Below are 17,887 nucleotides of genomic sequence, written 5' to 3'. Positions count from 1 at the left end.
GGCCACCCTGCCATCAAATTTCTGTTTTTATAAATTGTTGCTGAATATTTTGTTCCTTCTTTGTTCACACAAAGCAGCTGTTAACCCAAATCTGTCTTGCACTCTCTACGCTTGTACTTCATGCTGTAGAGCATGGACGACCTATCGAGAAGCTCTTCTACAGTTTGCAGAATTTACGTAACCAAGATAATGGAAATACAGTAGTTCTAGAGGTGCTGACGGTGTTACCAGAAATTATTGAGGACCAAAGTAGTGATCATGGTGTAGATTCTGCACAGCGCCTTGAGTATGAGCAAGAGGTTTTACGTTTTCATTCATACAAACACTGCTAAGACTTTTGCTGTTTTGATCCTGGAAGTTTACGTTGATTCACACCAAATGCTAATTTGCTAATGCAGCTTCTTGGACATACTCCTATGGTATTTGAGTTTCTAATGCAGCAATTTGAGTTCTTTGGAAGTAGTGTACAAACCCATGAGAAGAGCAGAAAAATATTGCGTTGCTTGCTAAGTTGGGTAAGACTAGTTCAACTATTTTTGGTGCCATTTGTTGTGCAACCTAGGAAGAATAGTTAGGCTCTTCACCGTTAATTAAGTCTTCTGGTTTTATCAAAAAGGAACATATATACTCATGGCTACGTATTGGCTATAACTCTGGAATCTGGGTAAATTCTTGAAATAGGACCTAGAATGTGATTCACAGGAAGGATTATGGAAATGATTGATAAAGCGTTTTTCTTTCAGTTTTTAAGTGTGAACTGATGTGAGGTATTTAACCTAGGAGGGGTCACTTCCTGTATCATACTCCTTTGCAAGCGGGTGTGCTAGGGGAAATGTTTAAGCTTTCTCTATGGCTGTAGCCTAATGATCTCTCCAATCTCTTTTCCATTAATAAAATATTTCTACCCCCGCCCCCTCCTCAAAAAAAAAAAAAAAAAAAAAGGGAAAAGAAAAATGAAACAAAAAGAAGCCTCTCTCGGGAATGAAGCCAGAGGATTTAGCAAGCAAGTGTGTCCCCAAAGTAGGAAAATATTTTTCCTCTCACTAAGATTATTATTAATAGACTCAAAATATTCCTTAATATATATGCAGCCTTAATTGTCGTAATTTGTGATTCACCAATAGTTCATTGTTAGATGTTAAGTGGTTATGAAAACTATATGTTAGTTTCTTCCCTAAATCTTTGATATTCAATTGCGGGCGTGTTCTTTTATCAAATATCTATTTAGTATTTTTTATATTATACTAAAAATCAATGTTACATTTAAAAGTTTAAATTAACACCCATTTATATCATATTATGAAACTATTTCAATTCAAAATTTTTACTATTCAAATTCCAACAAAAAATCCAAACCCCCAAACAAACACACCAGCATGTATTATGCTTCAATGTTTGTTTTACTTTCACTTTTATCTTTGGTCTTAATTTTGAGCACATAATTCTTACTGCAGATTTTATTTTTGTTTAGGTTCGAGCTGGGTGCTTATTGGAGGTTCCTCCAGGATCATTGTCTGCTCATCCTCTTTTTGACTTTATTTTTAGTTCTTTGCAGGTCTTGCCTTTTCTCTTTAAGAGCTTAACAATTTCCCAGAGTGACAACTTTTAATGACTTCACTACTTTCAAGTGATAGGTTGCATCTACTTTTGATCTGGCTGTGGAAGTTCTTGTTGAGCTTGTAGGTCGACAAGAGGTAGGCTACTGTTCAGCTGACCTTGTTTGGTTCTTATACGTGAATTTCTAATCCCAATTTTATTACTCATGGATATCCAATTTTCAGTTTAATCTTTTCTGATAAATTAAGCAGACATGTTAAGAATCATTTGGGTCTATACCCATACACAATGTCCCTGGGAATGCGCTGGGAATTCTTCTTCGTCTTCTTTCTCTTCTTTAATATGGATTGACACAGTTTCAAACCTTCCTATCTAATTTGTTCAGATAAAATTACTCCTATTTTGGTTTCTCTTTCGTAGGGACTGCCTCAGGTTTTACTATCCCGAATTGGGTTTCTGAAAGAAGCACTTCTTTTCCCAGCTCTTAAAAGCAGAGACGAGGCAGTGGTAGAGGGACTTGCATGGTTGATGTCAGAAATTGGCCAAGCAGTAAGTATAAATGTATAATGGTTCGTGTGCATTGCTTAACATCATTTTGCATTTCTTATCACGAAACAATTTATTTGTTTAATTTATTTCAGTTTACAATTGTACTGTGCAATTATATTTCCCTTGTTTTCTAGGCACCTTTTCTCATTGTGGATGCAAACATTGAAGCTCTAGCACTGGCAGATGCTCTCTTGAGGTGAATGCTTGTCACTTTTGTAATAGAAGTGCAATTGTGAAGATGCCTTTACCACAAATTAAAATAAATAAAGATTTTATTTATAAAGAATTAAAAGTTTGGGTCGAAATTCATTGATTTCGTGCATATTTTATATGTTGGCAGTTGTGTGGCATTTCCAAGTGAAGATTGGAAGATTGCTGACTCGACCTTGCATTTTTGGTACCTTATGTGATGTTTTTTGCTTTCAGTTACATGAAGGGAAGTATAAAAGTCAGTTTGTTGCTATTCATCTGTTACTTACAAAATCTCCTTTTCGATTTATCTATACAAGGTCTAGCATTGCTGGGTACATTCATGGGCTTCAAGCTGACAGTATTGATGATAGGAAGAATTTGGAAAAATATTTTATTCCTATTTTCTCAGCATTGGTTGAGGCTCTTATATTACGAGTTCAGGTCACATTTTTACTATTGGATTGGGGCTGTGACTATTATAGCAATTTCTATGTGTATTTTCAATAGAGATTTATTATCCTTATATTTCCAAATTTGTTGATACTGCAGTGCAGATTTTTAAGTATTTGTCAGTACTCAGTAGTATCATCTTTTTACATTTTAGTGTGCCTTTTGTGAAACCTTCCAATTCTTTTAGTTGTTTGTCATGCAAGGATTGAACTTACGTTACTTTATTCTTTTTGTGTCATTGTGGGACAAGTCAAGGAATAAATGCAAGATTGCTAAAAGCCATTTTTTTTTTGAAGAAAAAGATTTACTATCTTTTAGCTTAAGTTATTTAACTCATTTTGATGTAGGAAATTTTCCTGGCTGAATTTGTGAATTCTTGTGCAAGAATTGACTATTTGGAAGATATATGAAGTATTACCAAAACATTGTTTGCAGTTCTTGGAGTCTTATAATTGGATTTACTCAACTTCTACAACATATATTGTTTCCTTGTTTGGTTTAGATATGATATGATTTTATATACGTACCGTATATTTAACTTTTCTGTTCCTACAATAGCACATAGATTAGTCCCATTTACTAATAATTAGTTTTAGACCTAGGTCCATTTAGGCTATCTATATTTACTTATGTTACTCCTTAGAATGAAATTCTAACTCACTGGGAATAGAAAATATCAATTTACCTGATATAGAGTAAATTTACATAGTATTAGAGCCTTCTTTTTTCTAGGGTTTAACTCACCTTGCCGCTGCCATTAATGGAGCTGCTACTACCGCAACAAAGGATCCCCGCCATTGCTTAGGAACACTAATTTTTCTCTAGCACCCATATGGACGGCTCTATGGCCCAACTGACACCAGATTTTGGGTCCTTGTCCATCGGCGTCTTCTTCCATGAATCATCGATTTTCATCCCGCTGCCGCATGTGCTACCATGTACCACTGAATAACCATATTTTTCCATTTCGGGCAATTTCTAGCCCATTTCCGCTGCCGTGTTTAGACACTACGCCGGAACAATTCTAATGTTAAGACATGTCGATTGATGTCGTAACTTCCCGCCAGATTCATGTGTGTCGCACGTGCTTCTTTTGAAATATCTTAGTGATTGTGTCTACGGCTGACTCATCGAAATCACCTATTTACCGAGCTATTACTAATAAAATATAGGGTTTATCCAATTATAGGTCATGTGATACATTTATATGTCTTTGATTCAAAGGTCAATGGGAGTTTGATCATCCAATTAAATTGGAATTAAAAATTGCAAGAGAGATTCCTTTAGAGTAGTCTAAAGTTGATGTTCAATTATGTGCTTTGTTTGGGGACTTTTGGACCTAACTGTACTTCAATTATGTGCTTTGTTTGGGGACTTTTGGACCTAACTGTACTTTTATACACCAATGATTTGAAATGTGACAAGAAATTTGGAGCAAGACTGCCTTGATTTATAACAATTATATTCGGTGCTATTATGCTGTTTCCAGTCTTGTCCACCATAAACGTCATTTTATTTTATTTTATTTTAATGCCTATAAAGTAACTTAGAATTTGTTCAGTAGGAACTTCATTCTCTTATTTCTACTAGACGTACAGACCCAAAGGTATGGGACAAGTTTTTTGCTGTGCTGCCTCTTGTTTATCTTAGGCCTAGGCTTGATAATGTTTGTTATAAGATACCTAAGGGTTCTACTATTCTTACACTTGATGATGTTCTTTGTTTCTCTCGTGCGCTTATCTTCTAGTAGCAGTACTACTGAGGCTACTCAATATGTTGTTGCTCCGACTGATAGCGCCGCTTTAGTCTCTCAGAATCTTGGTTCTGGTAATCTTATTACGGGTCATTGGGAACGTGAGTGTTGTGCCCGCACTAGACACCGTCTAGAGTGCAGTTACCATCACAAGTTCGAACATTGTTATAGCCTACATGGACGTCCTTGTACAACAAATGTGGTTGCTGCTAATGCGACTGATTGTTCTTTATTTGACTGTCGCTCAAAGTTGTGCCAATTATGCTATGTTTCTTTAGTTCCAGTTATCCTAGTAGTCAGCCCTCACTAGCCCTGCCATCTCATCCGATGCCTATGCTTCCATTATTGCTATTTCATAGTCATTTTTTCCTTTTGGCCTGTCGGTTATTTATTCCGGTACCACTGACTATGTATACAGTAATCCCTCGTTATATTCCACCTTTAATCCATTAAGCTCGTTGACTCATGCTACCCTTGATAATGGTGCACTAAATCATATTCTTAAGCCATCGGTGATGCCTATCTGTCTCTTGGTTGACCTCTCGAGTCTTTATTTATGTTCTTCAAAGTGTATCTAATTTTATATATGTTAGTCAACTTACTAAAACTCTGAATGATTCTATCCTATTAAGTCATAAGTCATTTTTATGAAGGATCGCAACATGTGGCAAGCAATTGGTACCAAATGTGAGTCTCATAGACTACATCACCTTACTGAGCGCCATTGCCTTTCTTCTATCCTTGCTACTGCCTAGTTTAACCACAGTCTTCTTTACCATATGACTCATGTGAAATTGGGAAGTAATGTTGTACTTTCTTTCCAAAGCACGCTAAGAATTGCGCATTTGAGCCCTTCGCTTTAGCTCATTAATCATTGTATATTTGGATCTTTTGTGCTTCTACACTGTTCCTCCAAAAATTTGGGTGAAGTATAACAATTTGATATTATAACTTTGCAATATGTTTAAATGAATACTTCTGCTTTATGAGATTGACTTTTCCGAAGATAAAAATGGAGATAGATTTACTTTGGTTGTTTGTTTGTGGGTTTGGAGTTTTGAATAATAAAAATTGAAATAGTTGTTTAATATAATATTAAAAAGATATTGATGTGATGTTTTGAATATAAAATTTATTTTTTGTATAACAAAAAAAGATATTTATTAATTTGTCGCACAAAAACTTTTTGAATTCCCGGAGTTTGATTTGATAATTTTTGGGGAAAAAATTTAGTGAATAGTAAAGTCCAGTTTGAAAACCCACAATCAGACAGAGGAAGTTTATGCGATTCAAGTATTTGCCAGGAATTGTTTAAATTTGTAGTTTGTCCTGGAATGAGATTATGCTTTTGGCCTCTTCCAAAATTTAATAAAACTTCTCTGGATTACCTTGTCTTTTGAGCATACACAAATGAATAGGTATATAAAGCTCTGGATACCTTTTCTCTGGATTACCATTTCTTTACTACTTCGGGTGTGTTTGTTTGGGGGGTTTGGATTTTGGTTTAAGATTTAAATAGTAAAAATTTTGAATTTGAATAGTTGTATGATGTGGTATAAATAGGTATTGATGTGATGTTTTGAATGTAAAATTGATCTTTAGTATAATATAAAAAATAAAAAATAGATGTTTGATTTGATGTTTTGAGGGAAAAATTTAATGAATAGTGGAAATTGGGTGAAGTTTGATATAAGAACACAACCTTAGTTATTGATAAAAATTACTATATAGGTATATAAAGCTCCGCCTAAATCAAAGCTATATGTATAGTATATGCATGCAATTAGAAGAATAAATTCTAAACAAGAAGCTTGTTAGGAGACATTAAGAATGAAAGATTTTTTCATACATGGTGCAAAATAGAGTATTTGGGGTGGTACTTCAGAGATGATATGCGGCAGTGTGCAAATTGTTGAGTAAGAACTAATGGCCTGAGTTTTTAAGTATTCAATATCTATCCTAGATGAGAAAAATTAGTTTTTAAAGATGTATATTCCAATATGTTGGAATAAATGGATAAGGGATCATTTTTACTATATTACTCAATTTATTCTACTATTGAAAGGAAAATGTTGTAGTACAGCTATAAGACCATTGATGGCTCTGCAGATTTAAATGTTCAGTAACTAAATGTGAATAGGCACAAACTATGAGAGTAACTAAAATAAGAATGTTAAGTTGGAGTAGGTATAACTAAATAATACTCCCCCTTCATGTAAAAATATGCTCATTTGGTTTGGGCACGCGTTTTAATCTGATGCGTACTTTTTGCCTTTTTTGATAAGAAAAGTAGAAAAAGTTGTAAAAAGTATATGTTCCTTTGTAAATTTTCCCACTATGCATTTTAATATCAACCCTGTTGCTGCTGCAGGTTGATGATTCCACGTATAATGACAATTCAGGAAACCTTGAGGTGCCTGCTGGCCTTGATCAGTTTAGAATGAACTTAGTGGAACTTCTGGTTGAAATTTGCCAGCTTCTAGGAGCGGCATTGTTTATCCAAAAGGTGATGATCACAACTTACTTGGGCAATTGAAATTTTATTGGATTTCAATTATTATTATTGTTGTTGTTAGTATTATTATTATTGTAATAGGGGAAGCATTTTAACTGATAGAAGAATATATAAATAATGGCTGCTAGAAAGCTAACCAGATGAGAGATAGGACATTATTTGGCTATAGTTGTAACACCCCGGTCGGCTCAAACCGGAACGTCACCGCCAAGCCACACCGTAAGGCTCGTTCATTAACCAACTAGCCCTACGTTGTGGCGCTAAGGCTAAAATAACCATTACAAAATAACTATTTAGAGATTTAGAATTAAAGCACACCGGTTTATCATTTAAATAAATAATATTCGAGTCAAAAACATAAGTTGGAAATAGTTCAAAAGGCATTAGTTATTAATCATTAATAATGGATTTAAAAAATATTTTAGAAGATAAAGTAGTTATAGTTCCCCCGATGGATCATATGACGTGGATGCATCATTTAGGTATAACAAAAACATGATCACCTACAAAAATGTTGTAAGAAGAGGGTCAACACAACGGTTGAGTAAACGCAATTAATCGAAGATAAATTAATACGATATAATGCCACAAAATCATTTGAAGAAGATAGCTTGAATAAGACGACACATATCACATAAGGATAACTCACACACACGAGTCTTTTAGCGCTTCCCTTATATCTCATTTTTATTCTCAAATAATAGTGATGAGCACATCACGAAGAAAACTCCACTAGGTCTTAATCAGGGCCGGCTTGACCCGGTTTTCCAACCTTATTACTTCATATGACACGTCACATAGTTTCACATAACAAGCATAGGGTCATGACCCTCAAAGGAAACTCCACAATGTATACATAAGGGTTCGAAACCCAAAGTACACGTAAATCAATTTATTATTAGTTTGCGAGGGGCGCCATACGGCCCACAACCCTCTAGTCTCCAATATAACATACCAAGAGGGGATTGTACGCAATCCATCCCTCCATTACGGATGACGGTCTAAAGACCTTTTCATCGTGAATGATGGGCACTTCGGAATCACCCAAAAAGGGAACCCGTCATCTCGATCCCTCGACCTAGCCCATTCGGGATCTAGTTCAAGGTTAGCTAGTTATCCTAAAATACCGATATACCCTCACGTGTTTGCAAGACACAGAGGTGGAAGGCTATGCCTTATCATCCAAACAATCGACGAGTTGATCGGACTCGACGGGTAGTTTCAATTATCAATTTGACCAAATAGTCAACATGCTTTTAGGCAAATTTCAAAAAGAGTGTTTTAAACTCAAGATATTCCAATTGTCAACATTCAACCATCCAAAAGTAGGATAATAGACCCAAGAAGTTCGTTATAATCTCACTTTATTTCGCCAAATAAACATTCGAAAAATATTTTAATCACAATAGGCATGGTCTAACTCCAAAAATATAATATTTAAATATATTCGTAAATCTTTTTCCAAAAACCATAACTAGGTTAGGGCAAAACTAGGGTTTCAAATCCATCACATAAATTCCACGATTTTCAATTTAAAATCCAATAATAATCTTCACATAAGCATTATAATCAACTTTCTAGAAGAAATTGGCAAAACCTAACACTTTTAGGGCAAACCCATTTGACAAGAATATTGAAAAAGATATCAATAGAGGGGTCTAGGGATTAGAACATATCAGTCTATCTAAAATTATTCCTACTTACCTTAAGAAAATAGACCAAAAGGAAGAGTTTTGGAGAAAAAGGACTCTAAGGAAGAAGGGGGTTGGCTGGCAGCGTGCGTTCTGCTGTGCTGCCTCAGTTTTTTTTCTTTTTCTTTTATTTTATTTTATACTTTATTAACATAAAATACTTGGCACTCTAACTTGGATACGTTATATCTTAACAAACTATGGATACACTTCAAATCCACACTGTAGATATGATATATTTAACAAATTATGGATAAAGATACCTAAATTAAGAAATACTGATAAACTAAATCTAGTTTATTATTTATTTTACCCCAAACTCAATTTTATTCCTAATTTACAGCCAATTCCTTAATTTCTTACACCAAAAGCTCAAAATAAATTAGGCCTAAAATAATATTGTCCGACTCCGGCGTCGAAGTCCGCAAGTTTCGGCAAACTTCCGGCGAGTATTTTTACGGGGTATTACAATAGTTGTCCCCACCCTGCATCTGGCTGTTTTCCTGATGCTTTATGTATCTATTCTACTTTCCCGAAAACTGTGAAGAAACTAGTCAGATGAGATATAGGAAGAATTTTGGATTATCTATTTCTCCTCTTCCAATGCACTTGGCAAATGACTTGTCAACTCATTGTGCAGTTCTCGGGATATGATAAAAGACAATGCGGGGGAGATTTTCAATACTTTATGTGTTGAATGTAGCCCCACTGTGTTGAGTAGGGTGGTAAACGAATCTAATCGAAGCCAATATTGCATATTCGATTCGATTCGTGAAATATTAGATTATTCTATTTGTTTCAAATTTTAAAATAATATTCGTATATAGTTTTAACAGTATTATTCAAATCTTCGATCCAAGATTTGATTCGTTTTTTTGTCGTACCCCATTCGATTTGAAATTTTGTAACTAAAGAATTCAACAACAATATTAAATACCTTGATAAAAAAAGTACACGTATCTATTATTAGTTTTTTTTTTTCAAATTGACAATTTTTTTTTACTAAATATCATCGAATAGTTGTAGTTTTAATTATGTTAATATGTTATATATTTATTTATATAAAATTCTAAAAATAATATTATAAATAAATTTAGTCTGATTTATTTATTTTGAAAAATACATTTATATGTATACTATACTATTTTACACTTACGTGTATACATATATATTATTACCGACTCGAATATTAAAATTTCATATTTGTATTTGATTCATATTCAAATCAAATCAAATATCTTTATTCGAATTCGAATTATAGAATTTTGAACATGAATATCAACATTTCGAATTGAATATCGAATCAAACCAAATTATTTGATTAATTTACAACCCTAGTGTTGAGCTTGCTTTTTTGAGAGACTTTAGATTTTACAAGTTGAGCAGCTTCATGATTTCCAGATAATATCTTTCAGTGCTAAAAGCTATATGTTCTGTGTCCTAGTTTTCACCCACTTTTTGTGTGGTTTGTTTACCAGGGTTGGTCATAACCTTGAGGCCTTGTATTGAAACATGTTTGGTTTCTTCTGAGAACATATCATATATATGTTGGGTTCAATTTTACCTTCTGTATGAGCAAACTAAAGGAAAAAGAAAAATGAGAACAGAAAAGAACGAGTCTGATTACCAACATTTTAATATCTCCCCATTTGCAGAAGCATATCATGCAGCTTGCTATACATCTTAAGGTATCACGCAACAGGAATTGTTTGTCCATCAAGCAAATGAAAATGACAAGATTGTCACCTCTCCAAATCTCTAACCAGAACCTAAGTTCATAATAGGAAATCATGAGACCATTCTTTATTGGTTAGGGCAGCATTCTAAACGTAGATAATCTCGAATATAAATTGCCATCCAAGCTGCAACAATCAATTCTTGATTTCTTAGTCCTTTCAAATTCTCTTGAAAGAGAGGGATGTGAGACATGGATTTTAAGATGAGAGATGTGGATATGTTCATTATTTAATAAGAAAAAGTTATTAGCTTGCTGGGTTTTTGTTTTTGTTTTTATTTTTATTTTATCATTTTTAATTTTCTAATAAAAGCTTGCAGTGTAAGAGAGGGATGTGAGACATGGATTTTAAGATGAGAGATGTGGATATGTTCATTATTTAATAAGAAAAAGTTATTAGCTTGCTGGGTTTTTGTTTTTATTTTTTCAATTTTAATTTTCTAATATGGGCAGTGTTTTAGCTTGCAGTGTTTTATTGCTATTTCATTTGTTGATTCATGGAGTTGAGATAATGGAGTTATGAATTGCTTTATTTACTAAATATGGGCACAGGAAACCATCGAACCATATCGAAAGAATTAAGGTGGCTGATTTTTAATATTATGTGCCGGGTCCATAACACTCATCTATGACAGTCTAATTGCTCAATAGTTGGTGATATGTCGTATAGTTTTTTATGAGTTGCTCTAATACTTATGTATTGGAGGTATGCCTATGTCCATCTAGTTATGTTGTAACTGTGAGCAAAATGTATGTCTGAATTGATATTTTTATCATGGTTGATTTTTTAATTTAATTAAGTTGTTATCATTAATTAATTAATTAATTATTTTTTTGTAAAACTGACACATTAGATCTTTATTGGAAGTTGGATCCCGTCCAGCATGGATATTTCTTGGAGAGAGATTGAAGCAAAGTTATTCATCATAAATGCGGTTTGTATATTAGATAAATGCCATGTTGATTTTTTACCCCTTAATATTTTTGCTATTATCATGTCAATTTTGTGGTAGCTGAAATCTGACCTTTATGTGATTATTTACAATTGGTATGTTTACTTGTTATTAAAATTTTTGAATACGGGCTTCTTTTAGGTTGCTGAGGTTGTTGTCAAGGAGGGACATCCTTTTGATATTTCCATTGTTATGCAGTTGGTGGTGATTTTGTCCAGCAAGGCCTCTGCCGACAAAAGGGGATTTATGTGCCTTGTATGCATTCTGCTCATCTAAAAGTTTTTTTTTTTTATTTTTTTATTTTTTTTATTTTTTATTTTTTTTTAATTCATATTAGTAGTATTGTGAGTTCAAAAGACAGAAGAGGCTGACAGGAGGGGATCATCAGCCCCCCTCCCCTCCCAGCTCCCCACGCCCCACTCACATACAGTGTATATACACATGCAGTATATGTATACACACATATATATGTATGTAGTATATACATACACACATACATACATATATATGTATATATATTAATGTGAGAGGGGGGGCGGGGGGCTGGTCATCCCTTCCCGAGGCTGACAATTATCATTCTCCGTTTTTAAGTCATTACTGACCTGGAAGAAAGGAAAAATTTCTGTCTTGAAAGAGCATCAAACGTGTATAGCAACAATATCATGGCATCTGACAATCTTTACTCTCTCATGCTATTCTTCCCAGGTATATAAATCCCTTTCAGAAGTTGTTGGCTCATATGCTAAGTGGATGTCAGCTTCTCCAATCAACACAAGACAGTTGATGTAAATATATGTTGCATAGCATTGTATTAATTTGCACTAGCACGAATTCATGTCAGTCTGTAAGAGGAGGAATCTATCTGGTTCTGAAACCTTTTTACTGACACTCTACCATGCTATATTTTATCAATTCAGCCCTCATCTCTTATTTAATTTGTAATAGAAGTTAGTGTTTTACCTACTATTTGCAGATTATTTTTGGGTTCTGGGATTTCTCAACCATTTTGTTCGAGTGCTTGTGCTCTAGCATTTCGCAAATTCTGTGAAGAAGCTGCTGCCATGGTGAATGAGCCTTCCACTTTGGAAATCTTAATTTGGATTGCCGAGGTCAGCATTCATGGAGTTTATCATTTATCTTTATATATATATATACATATGTATACACATAATGGATTAATAACCCATATAGGTGTATTATTGTGATTCTGGTCTGGAGACAGGAAATAAGATTTCGGTTGTGAGATACTTGACAATTGCACTATTTTGTTTTCGGACGGATTTATATTTTAGTCCTTGAGCTATTACAGATAAAGAAGGCAGATAGTATAAATTTGTAAATGTAATAAAAAAGGTGAATAGATTTTGATTCTTGAAAATACTGAAGGCATATTTGTAGCACACATAATACTGACATGCACATCTAGGGTGTGTAAATCATGTACTCTTAGGTAGTAATAAGTCCACCACAAAACATCTTCTCCTTGACCTGAACACATGCATGTTTATTGTGTAGTAACTATACAGAAATGTCTGTTAGGGGTTGGAAAAGAGGAAACTGGCCTTAGAAGATGAGGATGAAGTAGTTGGTGCCATCACTCTGGTGTTTTGCTGCATACCTGAAACAAAGTTGATGAAGGACCTTTTTGTCAGATTGCTTTGTCCTTCTTATAAAGCCATTCAAGAACTGGTATGCCTGCCTTGTAAATTTTCCTTTTATAAAGGCAATCATAGAGAATGCCCCACGGGCCTGAGTTTTCACTTAATGACTTGATGTTTTCCTTAAATGCACTATCGGTTTTTACAAATATTTTACCCCTAGATATTTGTTTGTAATTCTGTGATAAGCCTTCGTGATTGTATTACTCAATTGATTTTTGATATTGTACTTCAACTTTATTGAATATCGTAAATAATTTAAAACTTGATGAATCTTTAAATGACTTATGAGTTTTTTTTTTTTTTTTTTCAAAATGAGCGAAAATACAATATTTTGTATGCAAATTCAACAAGCAATGACGTAATGTAGTGAGATGCCAAATTCCAACGTATTCCTACAAACCCTGGTACACAGGTCTGCATTTAGTTTTATGTCTGGATACTTCTTGTATATATGACCTCTATGATTCTGCATGTACCTTGGCTGATGTTGCCTTTATTGTTGCTGAGTGAGCTTCAAGGTGAAAATTTTTAACAGCTTATTTTGTTAACGTTTTTCATTCTTCTCTGATTTGAGCCATCTAGATCTAGCACCTGTTATAACCGAAACAGTTCTTATTTAGGAAGACTCTTTTATATCTGATCGCTAAGATTCTGCATGTACTTGGCTGAAATTGCCTTTATTGTTATTGGAGAGATTCAGGGTGAATATCCACCAATAGTTTTCACACTAGTTCTTTTTAGTTTTATAAGAGTAATTTTTTCATTCATTCATAAAGATAATGCATAATTATAGCAAAATACAAATATTCTAATTATTAAATGACTATCTCAGCTAAAAGCTTAATCTAACTCCTACTCTGAAATGATACGAATTAACTTTACACTAGTATGATATTGTCTGTTTTGGGCTAAACCGGCACGGATTTTCTTTTAGACTTTTTCAAAAGACCTCATATTATGTGGACTAGATTTTAACTTATAACCAATTATTCTTTACTTTATTTGTCCTATGGGGGACTAGATTTTGTTTTTTTCCCTAACAAATCCTCTTCTCAAACCAAGGACCAAATATTGGATCCTCTCCTCCACGGATATTCTATTTGATCCGTCAAACATTTTGCATCGCCCTTATCATCAAAGAGACTTGCTAATTCCATTTGATCCGCCAAACATTTTGCATCGCCTTTATCATCAAAGAGATCTGCTACTTGACCACAATTGTTGGGATGTGGTGTCCATCCGGCCACCACATTGTCAGGAAGACTTTCGACAAAACATCAAATGCAAGTTCTGATTCCCAATCACTATGTCAACGAGGGCTAAGGCATCCCATAACCAACCCAGATCGATCCACCAACTAATTCCTTTGAACTTGGCTCTAAATTCTATACTATATTAAATGACTAAAAAATTAAGCTAATAGAGAAATGCACCCCTAATTACATATTATATAGTTTTCCAATACTAATCATGTAACACCCCGGCCGTTAGTCACACAAGCCAGACATATGCTTTAGGATCGTAGACTGGTGCTTTGTTCTTACATGCACACACCTTGGGATACTTCCCAGAGGTTACTCATCTTGTAAGTTCTTTCAAGTGGGCTCCTGAAAGAGAATGTAGATATGGTCGACATGAGTAGTCTGATCGATCCACTTAAATTCAACTTAACTTTGGGGTATCACAAATCAAGTTTAGGATACTATGAATCTCCTAAATAAGACTAGCACTATAATTACAAAATATGTAAATATATCTCACAACATGTCTCCTTAAACTCAATGTGGTATTGAAGACCAACTTGAGTTTGTACAAGAGGTCATGAAATCGATTAAAGAGTTTGTGCAATTGCGTGGTTGACGATGCGGCATAGTGGTGATGGTGGGAAAAGGGGAGGGGGCATTAACGGAAAAATGGTGACAACAACAAGGTCTGGGCAAGATAGCAACAGTAGTGGTTGTAAGACTGCAAGTACATAGATATGCATATGTGTGGGAAATTAGAGATAGAGAAAAAAATTATTTATTTCCACATTTATTTGAATTGATAATACATGGTCTTAAACAGAAGATTACAAGGAGAAAAAAAAGGAAACAAATTAACTAATTCCCTCAATTTAAGGGATTACAAATTGATTCTCCTAACATATTTACAGAGCTTACAACTCAGCTACTCTCTGACCCTCCTCCTTAAGCTGAGGAATATATGTCTTTTATTCCCAGCCTGGATACAATATCATGAAAACTCGAACTGTTCAGACCTTTTGTTAGATAATCGGCTAATTGTCTCTCTGATGGACCATAGGACATATATACTAACCCTTTATCCAGTTTTTCTTTGATGAAATGTCTATCACTTTCAATATGCTTTGTTCTATCATGTTGTATAGGATTATGAGCTATATTAATAGCTGACTTGTTGTCACATTAAAGCTTCGTAGTACCTTCCCATTTAACTCTTAATCATCCAAAATGATCCTCATCCAAATTAATTCACATAATCCTTGAGCAATAGCCCTAAATTCTGATTCCGCAGATGACCTTGCCACTGCATTCTGTTTCTCGCTCCTCCATGTCACTGGGTTACCTCCAAGAAAAGTACAATACCCTGTGGTTGACCTTCTATTAACTAGGGGGCCGGCATAGTCATCATCGGTGTAGGCTTCAAGAGTAAAAATATCACTCTTTTTGAACAAGATTCATTTCCCTGGATTGCCTTTCAAGTAATAAGCGACCTGAATGTGAGGTTCTCTTAGATCATGCATGAATTGACTGATCATACTTACAGAATATGCTATGTCTGGTCCAGTTTGAGCAAGGTATATGAGTCTGCCAACCAACCTTTGGTACATGCTTTTATCTACAGTTGGTTTTTCTTTAGCTTCTCTCAATTTATAGTTTGGATCTATTGGATTAGAGATTGGTTTACACCCAATCTTCCCTGTTTCTGCAAATAAGTCAATCACTTACTTTTGAGATATGAAGATCCCTTGTCTAGAATGTGCCACCTCAATACCGAGGAAGTACTTAAATCTCCCTAGTTTCTTTATTTCAAATTCTTTCATTAGTCTCAGCTTTAATTCATGCTTCGCTTTCTCATCATTTCCAGTCACTATGATGTCGTCCACATAGACTAAAAGATCACTCATTCCCCCTATAGTTGAATTCTTAATAAAAAGAGTGTGGTCACGGCTTTGTTTGTACCCAGATTTCTTCATGACTTCTGCAAATCTGCCAAACCATGCTTTAAGAGATTTTTTTAACCCATAAAAGGCTTTTTTGGGCTTGCACACCTTGTTACCCGTGTCCCCTTCAAATCCCGGTGGGATGTTCATGTAAATTTCCTCATTTAAGTCCCTATGGAGGAATGCATTCTTAACATCATAGTGTAGCAGTTGCCAATTAAAGTGAGGAACCAATGATAACAAAATTCTTACCGTGTTTATTTTTGCAACTGGTGCAAAAGTTTCTTGATAGTCCACCCTATAAGTTTGAGTGTACCCTTTTGCTACTAACCTTGCTTTAAAAGCTTTCAAGGGATCCATCAGCCTTGTACTTCATGTAAAAATTCACTTGCAATCAACAATACTTTTTTCCCTCGGTTTATCAACGATCTCCCATGTTTTTTTTCTTTTCGAATGCACTCATCTCTTCTTTCATAGCATCCTTCCATTCTATTTTTGATAATGCCTTAAGACACATTGTTAGGGATGACAATGGTGTTCAAACTCATAATGAATCCTTTTTGGGCCGGTGATAGGCGCTTAAGACAGACATGGTGAGACTGTGGATAAAGTGGTCGTTTAGTGCATTCTCTGGTTCCTTGGTTCATTTTCTAATAGCAATGGGAAGATCCAGAATATTTGTTGAATCAGTGGATTGTTCAACAAATTGTGTGTGTAAAGGTGGGTCTGATCTTACCGTGGTTTCATTCCCAGAATTTGGATTGAATTCTTGGACTTGTGTCAGGAGCACCCTTTCTCCTTGAATACACCTGAGGAAATTTTGGGAAATTTTGAGTGATGCTGGTTTGAGAAGGAGGTGGTATGGGTTCAGTGACAGGGTCGGTTGACTCAAATGTGACTGGTTTAGAGGACTCGGGTTCAGATGGAACATGAGGAGAGTTTGGCTCTAAGGACGCTGAGGATTCAGGTTCAAAAACATGGGCTGGCACATGCAGAACACGGGCTAGCACATGCGGAAGGTCAAGGGTTCTAAGTGGTTCGAAGGACTCACAAGTACTATCTTCCACATAAAAAGATGGTTTATTTTCTATGGAAGTGACATATGTAGAAATGTAAAATTTTCTAGTCAAGGGGTTGTAACACTTGTATTCCTTTTGAGTGGAAAGTAACCGTGAAAAACACATTTGATGGCTCTAGGGTAATGTTTCCCTCTATGTTGTTTGTGGACATCTAAATATCCTAGGAATAAGGCCATTTGAAGTTCTGAAGTGAGGGTATAAGCTATGAAGGACCTCTACGGGGCTTTTGTTTCTTAACACATGCGAAGGAAGTCTATTTATCATACATGTGGTAGTAAGAACGGCTTCTCCCCAATAGGACTTAGGAACAGTCCCTTGAAACAGTAAGGCTCGGGTGGTGTTGAGTAAATGCCCATTTTTTCTTTCATCCACCCATTTTGTTGAGGTGTGTCCACACATGATGAATCATGGATAATCCCCTATGATTGAAAGTAAGGTGATAGAATCTGATTGAAATAATCTCTAGCATTGTCAGTCCTAAAGCTTTTTATTTTGACCCCAAATTGATTTTCAAAGCTTTTTATTTTGACCCAAAATTGATTTTGAACAATTGAATAAAAATTAGGTA

General features: G+C 34.8%; 1 protein-coding gene across 4 annotated transcripts in view; it reads left to right on the top strand.

Moving 5' to 3' along the window:
• Window positions 1–17,887, top strand: part of LOC127257818 (transportin MOS14) — a 48,316-nt gene that overhangs the window by 927 nt on the left and 29,502 nt on the right. For 3 of the 4 annotated variants that reach the window (XR_007840128.1, XM_051284289.1, XM_051284291.1), the window contains exons 3-16: window positions 78–299; window positions 399–515; window positions 1,472–1,555; window positions 1,635–1,694; window positions 1,978–2,106; window positions 2,241–2,302; window positions 2,447–2,503; window positions 2,616–2,739; window positions 6,873–7,007; window positions 11,297–11,377; window positions 11,537–11,650; window positions 12,101–12,180; window positions 12,369–12,504; window positions 12,935–13,084. Coding sequence is in view for 3 of the 4 variants with exons in the window: in XM_051284289.1 (XP_051140246.1) it covers window positions 78–299; window positions 399–515; window positions 1,472–1,555; window positions 1,635–1,694; window positions 1,978–2,106; window positions 2,241–2,302; window positions 2,447–2,503; window positions 2,616–2,739; window positions 6,873–7,007; window positions 11,297–11,377; window positions 11,537–11,650; window positions 12,101–12,180; window positions 12,369–12,504; window positions 12,935–13,084 (1,551 nt within the window). In the remaining variant the exon portion in view is untranslated. The remainder of the gene's footprint in view (window positions 1–77; window positions 300–398; window positions 516–1,471; window positions 1,556–1,634; window positions 1,695–1,977; window positions 2,107–2,240; window positions 2,303–2,446; window positions 2,504–2,615; window positions 2,740–6,872; window positions 7,008–11,296; window positions 11,378–11,536; window positions 11,651–12,100; window positions 12,181–12,368; window positions 12,505–12,934; window positions 13,085–17,887) is intronic. The other variant, XM_051284290.1, reaches the window with a different exon arrangement.

Source organism: Andrographis paniculata, unplaced genomic scaffold, assembly GCF_009805555.1.
Source record: "Andrographis paniculata isolate CXL003 unplaced genomic scaffold, ASM980555v1 Contig59END, whole genome shotgun sequence".
In the NCBI taxonomy this organism is placed as follows: domain Eukaryota; kingdom Viridiplantae; phylum Streptophyta; class Magnoliopsida; order Lamiales; family Acanthaceae; genus Andrographis; species Andrographis paniculata.
This window is presented reverse-complemented; position numbering and strand designations above follow the sequence as displayed.